The sequence below is a fragment of the Embiotoca jacksoni genome, unplaced genomic scaffold, assembly GCF_022577435.1.
Source record: "Embiotoca jacksoni isolate LCO1_2020_lvr unplaced genomic scaffold, fEmbJac1.0.p SCAF_19, whole genome shotgun sequence".
Lineage (NCBI taxonomy): Eukaryota > Metazoa > Chordata > Actinopteri > Embiotocidae > Embiotoca > Embiotoca jacksoni.
Genome location: NW_027185329.1, coordinates 1,160,332 through 1,175,188, shown reverse-complemented (window position 1 = coordinate 1,175,188; position 14,857 = coordinate 1,160,332). Strand labels below are relative to the sequence as shown.

The following is a 14,857-nucleotide window of genomic DNA, read 5'->3' as shown; positions in this document are numbered from 1 at the left end:
CTGTGAAATGATCCTTACATTATTTTTTTTATGTCTTTAATCTTAATCATGAATAAAGAAAACAACCATTTATAGTGTATTATAAAGCACTGATGATCACAAATGCATCAATAAAAAATTTCAAATATACTTATTTTCATTTAACAATCCCCTGTATCACAACTTACTAGATATTTTCTAGACCTCTCAGCTGCATCTTACGGCAGAAATAGGAGCAGATTTGGTTTAAGTCATGTGACTACGCGGTATATAATGTTGGGTTAAAAACTAAATCTGTGAGTCGCTGTTGAAAGCTGGAAAAATGCAGATAAGTGGTCTTGAAGTTCATCCTAAACTGTTTTAATAACACCTGATGCAGAAAATACATATCATCTAAATATTGAGCACTTATAAACACCCATTCATTCATAAATTCATAAATAAGATTCATAAATACAGCAATATGAACAACCGATAACACTAAAACGAACACATTTAAACATGTGGCAAAGAATTTAGTCGTGCCCAGAAATGCTTAAAATAAGGGCACCATATAATGGTATAAAAGCCTCTACAAAAAAAAAAAAAAAAATTTAATAAATGAATAGAGTGTTCAATGCATAAAAAAACAACTTGAGTTTGATGAGGTAGAATTAGAGTCAGCGTTTTCCTCCTCATCCAGCAGACTGCACTGTTTTTGAGTCTCTGTAGTCCAAGTTTGGCAGAATATCACATCACAGCTGAGCAGATGGAGCTGCGGAGTCTCCGAAGAATAAAACAATAATACCCACTAAAATATCTTAAATGCCATTTGGTTGGCGTTGGTGCCGGCCCGAGAAGTTGCTCAGCCTCAGATGTGTGTGTGTGTGTTTGACTGCAAGTTAATTAAAATAAAACACAAGTGTTGCAGCAGGGATGTTATAATATTTGTGAGCGGCCGTTTCTGCTAGTTCAGAGCGGTTTGGAGCAGGAAGTGACCATATTTGGACGAGCTGGGGGGGGGCGAGCGAGCAGGTGGATCTGATTGGAAACCTGACGATACTTCGTCCCGCCCACCGATAGCTGTAACCTGACTGCACCACAGACCTGTCAATCAAACAGACACACCCCCAAAAACAGGTCTTCTTGAATCTTCTTTTCTAATGAATGAGGGATTATTTTCAGATGGACCTCCAGAAAACTAATAAGAAGGAGTGACTTTAGCTAACAACACCGAGATAACTGATGGACACATTTTATTCACTTTGGATTTGATGAGAGAAGTTGAATGGGAGTCTATGGAGCCGGAGGCTTTTTGGAGCCGACCTCTAGTGGCACTCGCTGGTATTGCAGCATAAGGCAGGAAAACTCTTTAAACCGGTTTCTTTGTCTTCCAGGTGTGTTGTGTTCCTTGGGGGAGATTCGGGACGAACTCCAACCGCTCCGCGGAGGACGTCCCCGCGGAGGACATCCCCGCGGACGCTCTCGGGCTCGGACCCGCCAACAGCACGGCGGTGGACAGGGCGTGCTCCAACATGGCGTACGGCCTCCTGTCCTGCGTGGCCGGCACCCTCACCCTGGTCCCTTACCTCCGCGTCTCCTCGCTCCCCAAGATCATCCTGCTCCTCCTCCTCTCTGTCACCTACACCGTCGTCATGGAGACAAGCAGCTACCGCCAAGCCGTGGGGTGAGGCTGCATTGTGATGTGTCGTTTGATGTGGAGAAGATATAAGTTTATTTATTTCTATTTAATTTCCTTCACCTCAACAGAATATTACGGTAAAATGTTGCTTTTACATCCGACATTTAATCATCTATCAGTGTCATGTTTTTTTTTTACAGTATATGTGTCTCTGGGCTCATTTCTCTGTATTGAGTGTTTTTACTTAAGTGAAGGACCTGAGTTCTTCTTCCTCCACTGTTTTTCTTTTTTCAATTTTGAAAGAAATAGAAACTCATTTTGTTTCTCCATCTTGCAGCGGCGGCTTCCTCCACACTCGAGGTTACGACCCCGTGCTGGCCGTCTTGCTGTTTTCTGGAGCTCTGGCACTTCATTCGAGACAACTGGACCTGAAGCTGCGGCTCGACTATCTCTGGGCAACTCAGGTGTGTTTTTATATCGTACATTTAAACCCCCTATTTGTAACATTACATCTAGAAAATGGCCTTCTGGAGTTATTTTTGTTTTGTACTTGTGTGGTTTGATCCCTGACTTCCCTCGTTTGTGTTTCTCTCATATTTTTTACTCCTAATTAATAGCTTCAAATACTTCACATACTTTTTTTTCTGTATTTTCCTGCAGCAAACTGCCTTATTCTATATATAAATTCAAATAAATTGACAGGTAATGTCCCGTCATCTCGGTTATAATGATTCAGGCTGGAGTGGTGAAAAGCACCTGAAACATTGATTACTCAGCATTTGAATCTCTGTTTAGACTTTGCAAACAGCATAAATGCAGATTTTGATTGAGGTTACATATGAATTACTCCTCAATGATGAAAGTCTTCGATATTTAAAAGCTGGCTTTGTCAAATTATGTGCCGCTTTTGAATTCAATTTGTACATGAATATGTTTTGTTCGGTTATGACTCCGTTTTTTTTTTTTTATGCAGAAATGGGTTGAAATGATGCACTTTTTTTTTTTTTCTCCTCCGTTTACATCCTCCTTGTTGTTTCTCATGAACGGCTGCGTGTTTCTATTTTCGGAAGGACAGTGAGCGGTTGTGTTGTTTGCAAATCATTATCTCCCTCTAGTGATAAGGACGAGCAATTACATCTAAAGCTCCCCACACAGCATCAGTTTCACGTCTTCCTCCTCCTCCGTGTGTGTGTGTGTGTGTGTGTGTGTGTGTGTGTGTGTGTGTGTGTGTGTGTGTGTGTGTGTGAGGCGTTCAGGCGGAGGAGGAGAGAGGCGACATGGAGAAGGTGAAGCTGGACAACAAGCGGATCCTGTTCAACCTGCTGCCGGCTCATGTGGCGCAACACTTCCTCATGTCAAACCCCAGGAACATGGTGAGCGTCCGCGAGAGGGGGAGGTTGGGGGGGACGGGGGGGGGGGGGTGTTTGGGCCGTCCAGCCGGGATCATCGGTGTTAAAGAGCCTTTTGACGCATGAAAGGACTCCTGTGTTTTTCTAGAGATCCGAGTCAAGTGTTTCCCAACCTTTTCTTTAAACTCGTGACCCTTTTTAAAGCTGGATCACATTTTCCCATCAGTAAGTGAATAATCGATATAATGAGAGGACTCGTTTCTTTACTTCTCCAGATTCCTGTCGGGTAAAGTTTTTTTTTTTTTTTTTCTTTCAGTCTGAAGACAGACGGATCTCAAGAGTTGATTAAGTTCTGCAAAACACTAATCAAATGCATGACGTCAGAAGCTGTGATTGCCATTACAACCCATGCTGATCATTTTAGTTTCACGCACAGGGATTGAATTTTATATATATATATATATATATAAATCTGACACTTTTAAAACTCTTTTTTCACCCGGATGTCTTTTTGACCTTTTAAAATCACCAAATACAGACTTTTTACTGGGCAGTTAGAAATAATCTAATCTCTTCATCTGAAGTGCTTCCTGTCAATCAGGTCTGAAGGTCATGCTGCAGAAGTGGACAGATTTATGACTAAAACTGGAGCAGGTTACACAAGCTCTGCTGAAGCAAATGCCCACTTCACATACTGCAAAATACCCCCCCCCCCCCCCCACACACACACACTCCTCCTCTAAACACACATCCTTTCGCTCTGTGAATCAGTATTTCAATATTTGCAGGTGTGAAGTTTAGTTAGTTTTTAGTTTACGTCAACGAAAACAAAGTATATGAAGCTGGCGACCCTAATTAGTGCAAAAAAGTCCTCAAATTAATCTATATTATTGAATTTATATTCAAATATCTCTTTAAAATTGGCAAAATATCACATAAAAGAAATCAATTTTGTCATGGGGTGCTCTGATATTTATGTGCAGAGTGGTGGTTTAGTTGTAATATTCAGTGAATATTATGAGTACATAAAACAGAAGAACCACAGTTGGGACGCAGTTTATAGAATTTAGCCAGTTTATCGTGTTAAAAGCGTGATCGTCGTTAGGAGGCAATATGTCACCAATACGCAGAAATACGGCGTCTTTTAACAGCTTTTTTCTTTTTAACAAGTTCTGGTTCCAGGAATTTGTTATTAATAATAAGAATAAAAACAATAAGGCAGCAGCGTTTTCTCCCTCAACGCTCAGCGGGGCTGTCTGAGGGATCGTCTGAGGCTGAGACTAGTAAAGACTCGGGGCAGGAAGTCAGGAAGTGTGTTTCCAGCACATCGGTGACCCCGCCGAGCGACGGTGTATAGAAAGGCTTCCTCTCTTTCCTCTGGGCTAAAGTTCACCCATACACTGCATTCATAACACGACGCCGTGGGACTCCGCTGCCTGGAATACAAACGCTTCGCTGCTCCGACGTGACGGTTAAAAAAACATTTTCATTACATCTAGAAAATACAGTTTTCAGCTGTCTCCATGGAACTGGACTATATTTTGCTGAAATCCTCCTCCCTGATTTAGGTAAACAGCCTGATTTCTTTACAAGTTTCTTAAAGGGCCAGTTCAACCAAATAACGAGATCCTACTTTAGGTGGCGACATGTTGCCATGCAGGGAGTTTTATTCATTTGTTTTTGTTTATGTTTTTATTTGTTTTTGAGGAGTTTTGAGAGATTTCTGCCAAAACCAAAAAGATCCAAGTGGTTTTTTTTTTAATTGAGCTCTCTTAAATCTTGGTCTCGACCAGCAGCTCCATGGCTCACATATTAAATCTATTTCTGTATGAAAATACCCATAAATGAATGCTGAGGCGCATCAGCATGTGCAAGTCATAATTACAGATTTCATAAAATACAGTAGATTTCCACCACAGTTGGAACTTGGTTGTAAACAAAGGCAACTTTACAACAAAATGAATGCAAAAATATATCAACTATTAGTTCTAACGAGGAGACGGTCTGTAACACGGGGAGGAAAAATTAAATGGAATTTGAGGATGTTTGTCAGGTGTTAAAAATACTTTTATCGTATAGATAGATGGATAGATCACAAATATAAATCTAGTGTTTAAAGGAAATTATAATGAAATAAACAACCAATAAGTGATAGTTGATTAAAAACAGGGCTAAGAACACAAAGACTACTAAAATCAATCCACCAATAAAAAAGTAAATAAATACAGGAATGAAAATGTGCCAATTAGACCAAAGCTGCTGATTTTTATTGCACAAAATAAAAAGCTCCTTAAAGTGCTGAGTTTTGAGACATTTAATTCACAGTCCGATGAAAGCAAAAATCTCAGAGACAGATATTTTGAAAACCTGATAAAAACAAAACTATCTGCATGACTGCAAAACAACGCGGGAGCTCCACACTTCCTGTCGTCCCTATTCACTAACGACATGTGGTTAAACGCTCCAAAAAACACTACAGAACTCCTGATTGTTCCCAAAGCTAAAGAAGGACCTTCGATGCTCAAATTCGTTGGGGGCGAACCGACCCCTTTACTTCCTCCCTTCCCACTGCAGAACTCTCTTTTTTTATTTTGCTGTCTGAATCAGTGCTGGTGATTACAATCAGTCGTGATCGGGTCCGCCCTCCCCCCTCCAGGACCTGTACTACCAGTCCTACGCTCAGGTCGGAGTGCTGTTCGCCTCCATCGCCAACTTCAACGACTTCTACATCGAGCTGGACGGGAACAACATGGGAGTCGAGTGTCTGAGGCTGCTCAATGAGATCATCGCCGACTTTGATGAGGCGAGTAAAAACGATTCGTTCCATCCCCGGCGTCCGCAAATCACACATTTTTATATCTTTTTTTTCCTGCAGGTTGCCTTCAGAGAATCCGGAGGGGGGGGGGGGGCGGGAAGATTTCTGCGCGGCGTGACCTTCCTCTGTAACGTCTGCTTTTTAAAGATGACGTTGCGGCTGTAACTGAGGCTTTAAAAAAATAAATAAATAAAAAATAAAAGCTGTGTTTATTGATGCAGTATAACAAGCTTTGGTTGCGGGTGGGAAAGTTCTGCAAAAATAAGGAATTACTTGCAGATGACGTTTGGACCGCTTCGATCTATAATCAGCAGCGTAAAGCATTAATTTACTCCGATGTGCTGAAACGGTCCAGTTTAAATTGCACAACTTACAATAAATATGAACTTAAACTGGCAATTTAGTCCAATTTGATTTGAAATTTGTAATAACGTTTCCCTCCTGTTTTTTTATTGTTGTTTTTTTTTTCCTCGTCTTCCAGCTGATGGACAAAGAGTGCTACAGGGACATCGAGAAAATCAAGACCATCGGCAGCACGTACATGGCTGCAGTAGGGCTGGTTCCTACGACGGCCTCCAAGGTACACATGCAGCACGTCTATAATTAGATCCTGCATGAGGGTGTTTTTTTTTTTTTTTTTGCAGGTTCGGTATTGTTAAGAATGTTTTCCAGGTGAGCGTTGATATTTAGAGACAAAACTCCTCTGCGAGGGTGGATTAGCCGCCTCTGTGGCGTCAGCATATTCCACATCCGTAAAGTTTCTTTAAATCCCGGCAAAGCCGACAAACAAAAGGGCCCTTTTTCTGCAACTTTACCTAAGCTTCGGTTCTTTGTGGCTTTCATGTGTGTGTGAAAAATCGCGTGAGGGAAAACAGAAACAAGAGGCTCACATCACTTCCTGCCTCAGATGTAACCGGCTTCCCACTGGGTCGTGGAATTTTTCTGGAATATCACAGGATTATAAAAAGTCGGGGAAAGTCGGGGGATTCGATCACTTGCCTGCGACACACTGCCCGCCCGGCCTGTGCGTTACCTGTCACGTGTTGCTGCTGCAGGTCCGACCGTCAAATCGACGAGTTTCTCTTGGATGACGATCATCGGTGTTGAATTTTTGAGGTCCGACAACTTGTAACCAAAAAGCAGGCGCGTGGTTTTTGTTCACCCGCGTACATAGCGAGACACGCCAAGAAAGAGGAGCGCAAAGCAAGACACCGCGCAGGCCGAAGACCTGGAATATCAGGACGTTTCAATTTTAGTTGCTATTCATCAAGATGTAATAGTTTCCATGAAGTGTGTTTTGTAATACTGAACTTGTTTTCGAAGTGTTTTTTTTTTTTTATCTCCTTCCCGCTCGTCAACAATCACTTTTTCCCCGTCGCCGCTAACGAAGGCAAAACATGCAGGAACATTTTCATTTGAAGAGCTTTGGCTACAAAACGATGACTTTCAAAGAAAAGCCAGTTGTAAAGTTTGTAAAATTGATCAATTAAAATGTGGGAAGGAGCCATTTAAAAGGAAATATTTTTTATCAGTTTGTTGTTTAAGCAGCTCAAAAACCTTAAAATGTTGAACTGGCTGTGAACATGTAAATAAAACTGGGAATAACAAACTGTGGCTGGATTTTGTCTGATCGGCACAAAAGTGGCTATTTTCCGTCATTATAGGTCATGAAGTTAAATTTCTTTAGTCAGCAGAAACTCTCATATAACTGTAAGCGTGCTTATTCTTGCATTAACATCTGTGTTTATTTTTGATTTAATTCTCAGACGAAGAAGTCCATCACCTCACATTTATGCACCGTGTCCGATTTCGCCATCGAGATGTTCGACGTCCTCGACGCCATCAACTATCAGTCGTACAACGACTTTGTCCTGAGAGTGGGTGAGCGAAGACACACACACACACACACACACACACACACTCACACAGTGGCCTATATAAACACTGATGCCAGCGCTCCTGACCTATTGCACTGGCCACCGTGGACGCTCAGTGCCGGTAAGTTTGCGGAGGAAATGCATCAGAAGAGCAGCGTTCCCTCCAGGAAGCTCGTCACAGCGAGACCTGCAGCTCGGGCCTCCATTGTGTCGGGTATCCTGTGGGGAGCCTGCGACGGGAGCCCGTGTTTAATCCCAGTGTAACTTGGTGTACACAGTGTCATCCTGTCTGCAGGCTGTGGGGCTCCGAGTGTAAAAAAAAAAATGCATGTTTTTGTGTGCACTTTGCAGAAAACGCAGTTTTCGGGTAAATTTCACTCCAAGCTGGAGTTTGGAGAAAGAGAAGAAAAAAAATCTGAGAGATTTATGCGAGTTTCTGTCCCGGCTGCAACGACGTAGTGTTATGATTATATATTTAGACATCTTTAAACACAGTAATATCCCCAACAAGATGGAAATGAAATGTTTCCTGAATGGGATTGCTTGCAGGACCAATGACCTTCACGTGTGCAGTGTGATGGACCCAGACGTACTTTGTTCCCTCCAGGTATCAACGCCGGGCCCGTGGTGGCCGGAGTGATCGGAGCCAGGAGGCCTCAGTACGACATCTGGGGAAACACGGTGAACGTGGCCAGCAGGATGGACAGCACCGGCGTCCAGGGGAAGATTCAGGTACGGCGGCTCAAGTCTGACTAAAGCATTGAGGTGACAGTGACCTTGACCTTTGACCCCTTCAACACCAACACTTTTATCAGGTCATCATCGGTACGAAGTGAATGTTTTTTTGTTGCCTAATTTAAAAAAATTCCCTCGAGGGTGTTCTTGATTTAACGCGTTCACAAGGTACGGGATGGACGGACGTGGGGAACGTCAGGTCGCGGTGACTTTGACCTTTGACCCCTCCCCCCCCCGCCCGTACCTCCCACCCCAAATTAAATCATTTCATCCTTAGTACCACGTGAATGTTTTTTTTGCCAAGTTTGACCCAATTCCCCTCGAGGCATTCTTGAGATATTTTGTTCAGGAGAGCGTGACGGATGGCTGTTGTAAACCCCCCCCCCCCCCCCCCCCTCCACCTCCAGGTCACGGAGGACGTGCACCGCCTCATCGCCGACTACTACAACTTCGTGTGCCGCGGGCAGGTCAGCGTGAAGGGCAAAGGTCAGATGCTCACGTATTTCCTGGAGGGGCGCCGGCAGGGCGGCGGGCCGTCTTCGACCCAGCTGCAGCAGCCCGGCGGCGCCGAGCGGCGGACGAGCGCGTTCGCCCACGGCAGCGTGTGCACCAGGCTAAGCCCCGCCCCCACCGTCACCGCCTACGCCACCATCAGGACCCCGAGCCCGGCGGCCAAACCCACCACGTCCACCAGCACCACCAGGTACCTGCCGTCCGTTCCCACGGCGACGGTGTGACACTTCCCCCCGCCCTCTTCCCCTGCGCCGTCTCCATGGTGACCGAGGAAAACAAGGAGATAAGAGCGGAAGGTGAGTAAACAGCTGTAGCGGAGTCTTCCGACTGTCCGCCGAGACTCCGATCGACCAATGGGAGGCCTCGGACTCGGGGCCGGGCGGCGGTTCCGGGTTTTCGGGCCTCGGTCGGACGCGGGACGCTTTAGCCACGTTTGCTCTAACTTCAATCAAAAGGCCAAGGATGTCTCCGGGATTTCAGAGCCGACTGCCAAAACCTGCATCCGCGACTTCAATAAACTAAATCAGCGTCATTAAAAAAAAAAGAAAAACGACATTTGAAAGTGTAGCACGCAAACAACGCGGATATTTTCCTTTAAAACAACTTCAGCCGACCCTTTTCTTTCTCTCTCAGTATTAAAACCAAAATCAGTGCTGTTGCCTTAGCGACCACTCCTCACAAGTTTCTTGCCATTTTTGTTTTTGTTTTGTTGCTGTTGCCTTTTTTTTTTTTTTTTTTTTTTTTTTACGATCCTTTACGTCGATTTATCGGACACCAATTCAGATGAAATAATCGCGGAGGGAGGGAGGGGGGGGGGGGGGAGAGGGGTGTTCAAACGGCAGTTTAACGAACTTTTTGCCCCCAAAAAAAAAAACATGACGGGGCGGCGTTTTGCCTTCGAGTCGGTCTCCGCCCCCTTTCGCCGACGGCACCTGAGCCGACCCGGTCCGCTCAGCGTTCTTTAAGTGCATGATGCCACTGCTGCATTTCGGTCGTGTGTGTGTGTGTGTGTGTGTGTGTGTGTGTGTGTGTGTGTGTGTGTGTGTTTCCCCTATGATGCTTGACTTCCAGACTCTTCCTTCGTCAAAAGTGTAGCAATAAAAGCGGTTTTCGTCTCCTCTCTCAGCCCCCCCACCCCCCTTACCCCACCCCCCACCTCCTCCTCCACCCCCACCTCCCCCCCCACCTCCTCTCTGCATGCTGTAGCCGACTGGATCCTCCTCTTTGACCCAATAGTGTTCGTAGCCAATAGCGTCTCTCTGTGGAGTTGAAGCATGACTTAAAAAAAACATCAACTATTTTCTGTACCGTGCGAGTGTGATTCCTTTATTCTTCACTATTTTAACAAAACAAAACAAAAAGAAAGAAATTCTTTTTTTCTTTTTCCCGTGTTTGTTTACAAAGAGATATTTTCTATGGTTCAAAAATATTCTGTATTTTTATGAACTTAAAAGCTGCTTTTGGTAGAGAGAAGAAGAAAAAAAAGTTTTACGAGGAGACAACCGAAACCTCCGTGCAAAAAAATAAATAAATAAAAAAGATGATTTATTTGACGGTATATAGCATGCAACGGGCTCGGCTTACCACAGCCATTAAAACTCTCCTCTAATCTGTTCGAGCATGCACTGCCTGCAAAGCCTGTGGCTCTTAACATGCATGCTTTGATGGACCACTGATGCGGGCCGAGCACACACACACACACACACACACGCACGCACACACACACACACACACACACGCACGCACGCACGCACACACACACACACACACACACACACACAGTTTTTTTTTAATGTAGTCCTCGATGCATGCGCTAACGGTAGCGGTCCTCTTGAATGTAAGGTGCTTTATTGACCCGTGTCTTCTTCATGAGCTTTGCTGTGCGACGACCAGTTTTTTTCGAGGATGTAACTTTCAGGATAGACGGACATCAGGCCCGGAGGCTCCGCCTCCTCCTCCAGGTAGCTGGTTTTTTTCAAATGTGCCAACCTATTTTCATAAACATATCAAACTCTTTTTCGTGTGGAGCTGTAGCACAAGTGAATGCGCGGCTGCGGTTATGGTGTGATTTCCTTTTTGTTTTGTTTGTATTTTTACCGTTCGAGCTTGTTTCCTTAACGGTTTTGTAACTCTTTAAAAATAACGGCAAGTGTTTGATTTCTTTCCGGGGTGGGAGATATTTACTCGGACACACACACACACACACACACACACACAACCTGACAGTTCGACTTCTTATCACATTTGAAAAAGTAGATTTGAAAGTCTATATGTCGTAGCTTGAAACGCTTACTTTGAGTTTCTAAAGAGGTTTAAAATGAGGATTTTTATACACTTGCTTTTAAAACAGTTGATGGAAAAATCGACGGAAAAGAAGTTGTGTACAATATTTTTCCTGTAAATTGGATATTTTCATACTGTATGATACGGGTTTCAATTGTTATATGTGGGTATTATTAGCTATTATTGTACATTGTAGAGTCTTTTTTCAGAGATATATTATGAATGATTCGATATTTGTCGAGTATTTTTTGTTGAAGATGTATTTATCGAGATGTTTTATGTGAATGTAAATTTTGTTAAAGACGATATTTTATACTTAAGTGTTTGCACTGCGATGATATTGACGTTTAACGATTGCAAAAAAAATAAATAAAATAAAGCCAGTGGGGGACGTGTCTCCCGGAGTAAGAGCGCTCTTCCTGTGCTCATTCTCACACACACACACACTCACACACACACACACACTCACACACACACACACACACACACACACACACACACACACACACACTCACACACACACACACACACACACTCACACACACACACTGTGCATATGGAGAGGCCATCAAACTCAGTTTTAAAGTTACATAACGGCAGAAAAACAGGAGCTGATGTAAGACGTTGGAGGCTACAAAGTGAAAGTTAAAATGCTTTAAAATGTCTATAATTTTGCTGCAGATTTAAAGGAAGCAGGACGGATATCAACATGTAGAATATCTGCAAAATTACCAGAAACTTTAAAAATAATAATATCCAACGTGATTCCTCTGATGCTTAAGATCACGACAATAAATGACTTGGTTTGTTCATCTAACCAAAGAAGACTGAATTAAATGATATAAAACTACAAAACTGCAATCACAACTTCTTTGAATAAATGACCTTTTTTAAACTCTTTGATTTTCCCTTTAAAAACAAAACAGAAGGTTCCTCAATCCAACAGCTGTTCCAGATTTGTGTCGTTTATCAGATCGTCTTATTGGGACAAAAAGACGGAGCCGCCATTATTGTTATTGATTACAACCTGTGGATTCCTGCTCATCTCACAGCCCTGTCGTCTGTCATCAACACAACAACACTTTAAACTGGAGATATTTCTGTGGAGAGCGTTTCAGACTGGATGTAATTTAACCTGTTTGTTTATTATCAAAACTTTTTTGTGTTTTTTTTCTTCCACATTTTTTTTTTTTTTTTACCGTTTTTACCTCCAATCTTTGTTTCTATTTGGTCGCTGTGTTTCTTCCTTTTTTTTGTTTTTTTGGAGTCACTTCCTGTTTTATTTTGTAGGAACTCCTCTGTCGTGTACTTTATTTCCGACCTCTCCTCACCTGTGCCTCGTCAGACTAATCAGCTCATCTGGTGCATTTAGCTCAGCCTTTCTCTTCCTCAGTTGTCAGTTGTTATTTAACGTTTTTATTTTTTGCCTTTTTGTTTCCGCCTCCTGCTTTTTTGTTTGTTTTGTGATACGTTTTGGGTCCCTCCTTTCATATTGTGTGTCCCCCAAAATTATCAGGTATATAAAAGTCCTGCTCTTTCCTCTGAATACACACGACGCTGGACCTGCTGAATTAATGCGAAAAACCCGTATTAGAGACGACAATACGATCAGTATTATTGATCAAAAAATAATGAAACACATAAACTACATAAGTGTGATAACAGGATGTATTTTTCCATCCGATAAGGCATCAATCTGCTTCTCTTCATCCGTCACCAAATCCCGCAGAGATAATCGGGATTTGCTGACTCGGCGGTGAATGATTGCATCTGAGCTAATTAATCACACGCACGCTGCTTTGTTCACGCTGAGGTTTCGTCACCGGACCGAACCTCACGATCAACGCTTCGAACTGCGATCGCGTTCAGATGCGGGAAAGTGTTTTGTGAACGGAGATGTGATCGCTTCACTTTAATTTCCACCTTGCAGGTTAAAACGGGACCAAACAACTCGTACCATCTTTCAATGGACTCAAATGGATGCAGCGTTTGTTGTGCTTTATTTCTGTTGCAGAATATTTTAGAATAGGTTCGATAAAATCAGTGTTTATAGACTTTGATACCAGGATGTTATTTACTTTTTAGATGGAAGTAAATAAAATCTTCAATTTGACCCAGTGAATGAGACACGGAGGCTTTTTAATTTTTTTTATTTTAAAAATTCTCCCTTAAAGTTGTGGAGCTGCAACTTGTCAAAATTTGAGGATGTTTTTATCAGCAGAACATTTTGAAGAATAGTCGAGGACTTTGAGGAGCAATGTGCAGGATTTAAGAGGCATCTAGTGGTGCGATTGAAGATTGCAAGCAACCTTTTTGAAGTATGTAAGAGAATCACCAAAAAAACAAAACAAAAAAAAAATCACTGAAACTTTAAGGGGTTAAAACTGCTCAGGCGACGGAAACTGATCTTCGAGCTGCAGCCGTGTTTGTGTTTTTGCACATCAACTCTGGTGTTGAAAAGATGACGGTTGTTGTACGATTTTCACACCTGAAAGTCCAAAACAAGGTCTTATGTTTGTTTGTTTTTTTAAGTTCGAAACATTTCATTTTACGTTGCGGTTTCAATTTAACCGGTGAATTTTTCTGTTTGATCGGAGAAGAATTCATGAAAAAAGATAGATTTTTGATGCCACTTTATTATCTGTATTGTTGGCGTTTAAACCAACACTTTTCTCTCAGAAAATACATTTTGAAAATGTGATGTATTTTTGTTAAGCCGATTTATGAATTTTTTTCCCGAACTGAATTACAGTTAAATATTTGTTCCTCCTCCTCTCTTCACGTCTGCTTCCACCTCCCACTTCTTGTCTAAAGAGCAGCGACACGCTGCCACAGCTTCCTATAATAAATCTTCCGTGTTTCCCGAGGCGTCTCTCACCTGCTGCTCTGCTTACTGGACAACACTTAAAAAATAACTCTGAACATCCGGACCGAACGAGGAAAGTGTGAAAAGCAGCCGAGGTTAAGGACCTCAGGGGGTTAAGTGGGTTATGTACAGTGATGATGGCGGCGGTGGGGGAGGAGAGGGAGGTGGGGGGGGGAGGGGGTGGGGGGGGAGGGGGTGCAGAAGAAAAACAAAACAAACGTGGGGTCTTATCATTGTGTCTGTGGAGCCGAGAGCGAAGGGATGTTTCAAGTCCTGTCGCAGGAAGGACCGACGTTCAAACATTCATCAGCGATGTGAAACTGTGTGTTTGTGTTCAGCATCCTGAGTGACAGGTTGTCATGGTAACACAACAAGATCGTGCCCCGACATGAAACCGACAAGGTTGGTGTTTTTCAGCGGGTAAATGCTAAACCAGTTTATACCCCCCCCCGCCCAACACACACACACACACACACACACACACACACACACACACACACACACACACACACACACACACACACACACCCTCCTCCTCCTCCTTCTTATTAGCTTTGTGATTCATGCTGATTGTGTGCAATTACCACAGAGGATGTCAATACTCCACTTGTTGATAACCGAGACATTTACACTACTGTGTGTGTGTGTGTGTGTGTGTGTGTGTGTGTGTGTGTGTGTGTGTGTGTGTGTGTGTGTGTGTGTGTTCACCACCTGCCGGACTCTCCCGATACGATCAAACACGCCCGGCTCACACACTCTTTGAGATAAGCGACGGAAACGGGCCCCTTTTTTTTTTTTTTTTTTTTGGTATCGTGGGGC

At 43.1% G+C, this 14,857-nt stretch overlaps 1 protein-coding gene across 3 annotated transcripts in view; it reads left to right on the top strand.

Moving 5' to 3' along the window:
- The window catches only part of LOC138200357 (adenylate cyclase type 1-like), a 37,605-nt gene extending 27,949 nt beyond the window's left edge, over window positions 1-9,656 (top strand). For 2 of the 3 annotated variants that reach the window (XM_069152944.1, XM_069152943.1), the window contains 8 exons: window positions 1,356-1,645; window positions 1,938-2,064; window positions 2,857-2,973; window positions 5,606-5,752; window positions 6,246-6,344; window positions 7,531-7,645; window positions 8,249-8,373; window positions 8,784-9,656. In XM_069152944.1, coding sequence (XP_069009045.1) covers window positions 1,356-1,645; window positions 1,938-2,064; window positions 2,857-2,973; window positions 5,606-5,752; window positions 6,246-6,344; window positions 7,531-7,645; window positions 8,249-8,373; window positions 8,784-9,113 — 1,350 coding nt within the window. In that variant the 3' untranslated portion in view covers window positions 9,114-9,656. Of the gene's footprint in view, window positions 1-1,355; window positions 1,646-1,937; window positions 2,065-2,856; window positions 2,974-5,605; window positions 5,753-6,245; window positions 6,345-7,530; window positions 7,646-8,248; window positions 8,374-8,783 lie in introns of those variants that run through there. The other variant, XM_069152945.1, reaches the window with a different exon arrangement.
- Window positions 9,657-14,857: the final 5,201 nt, after the last annotated feature.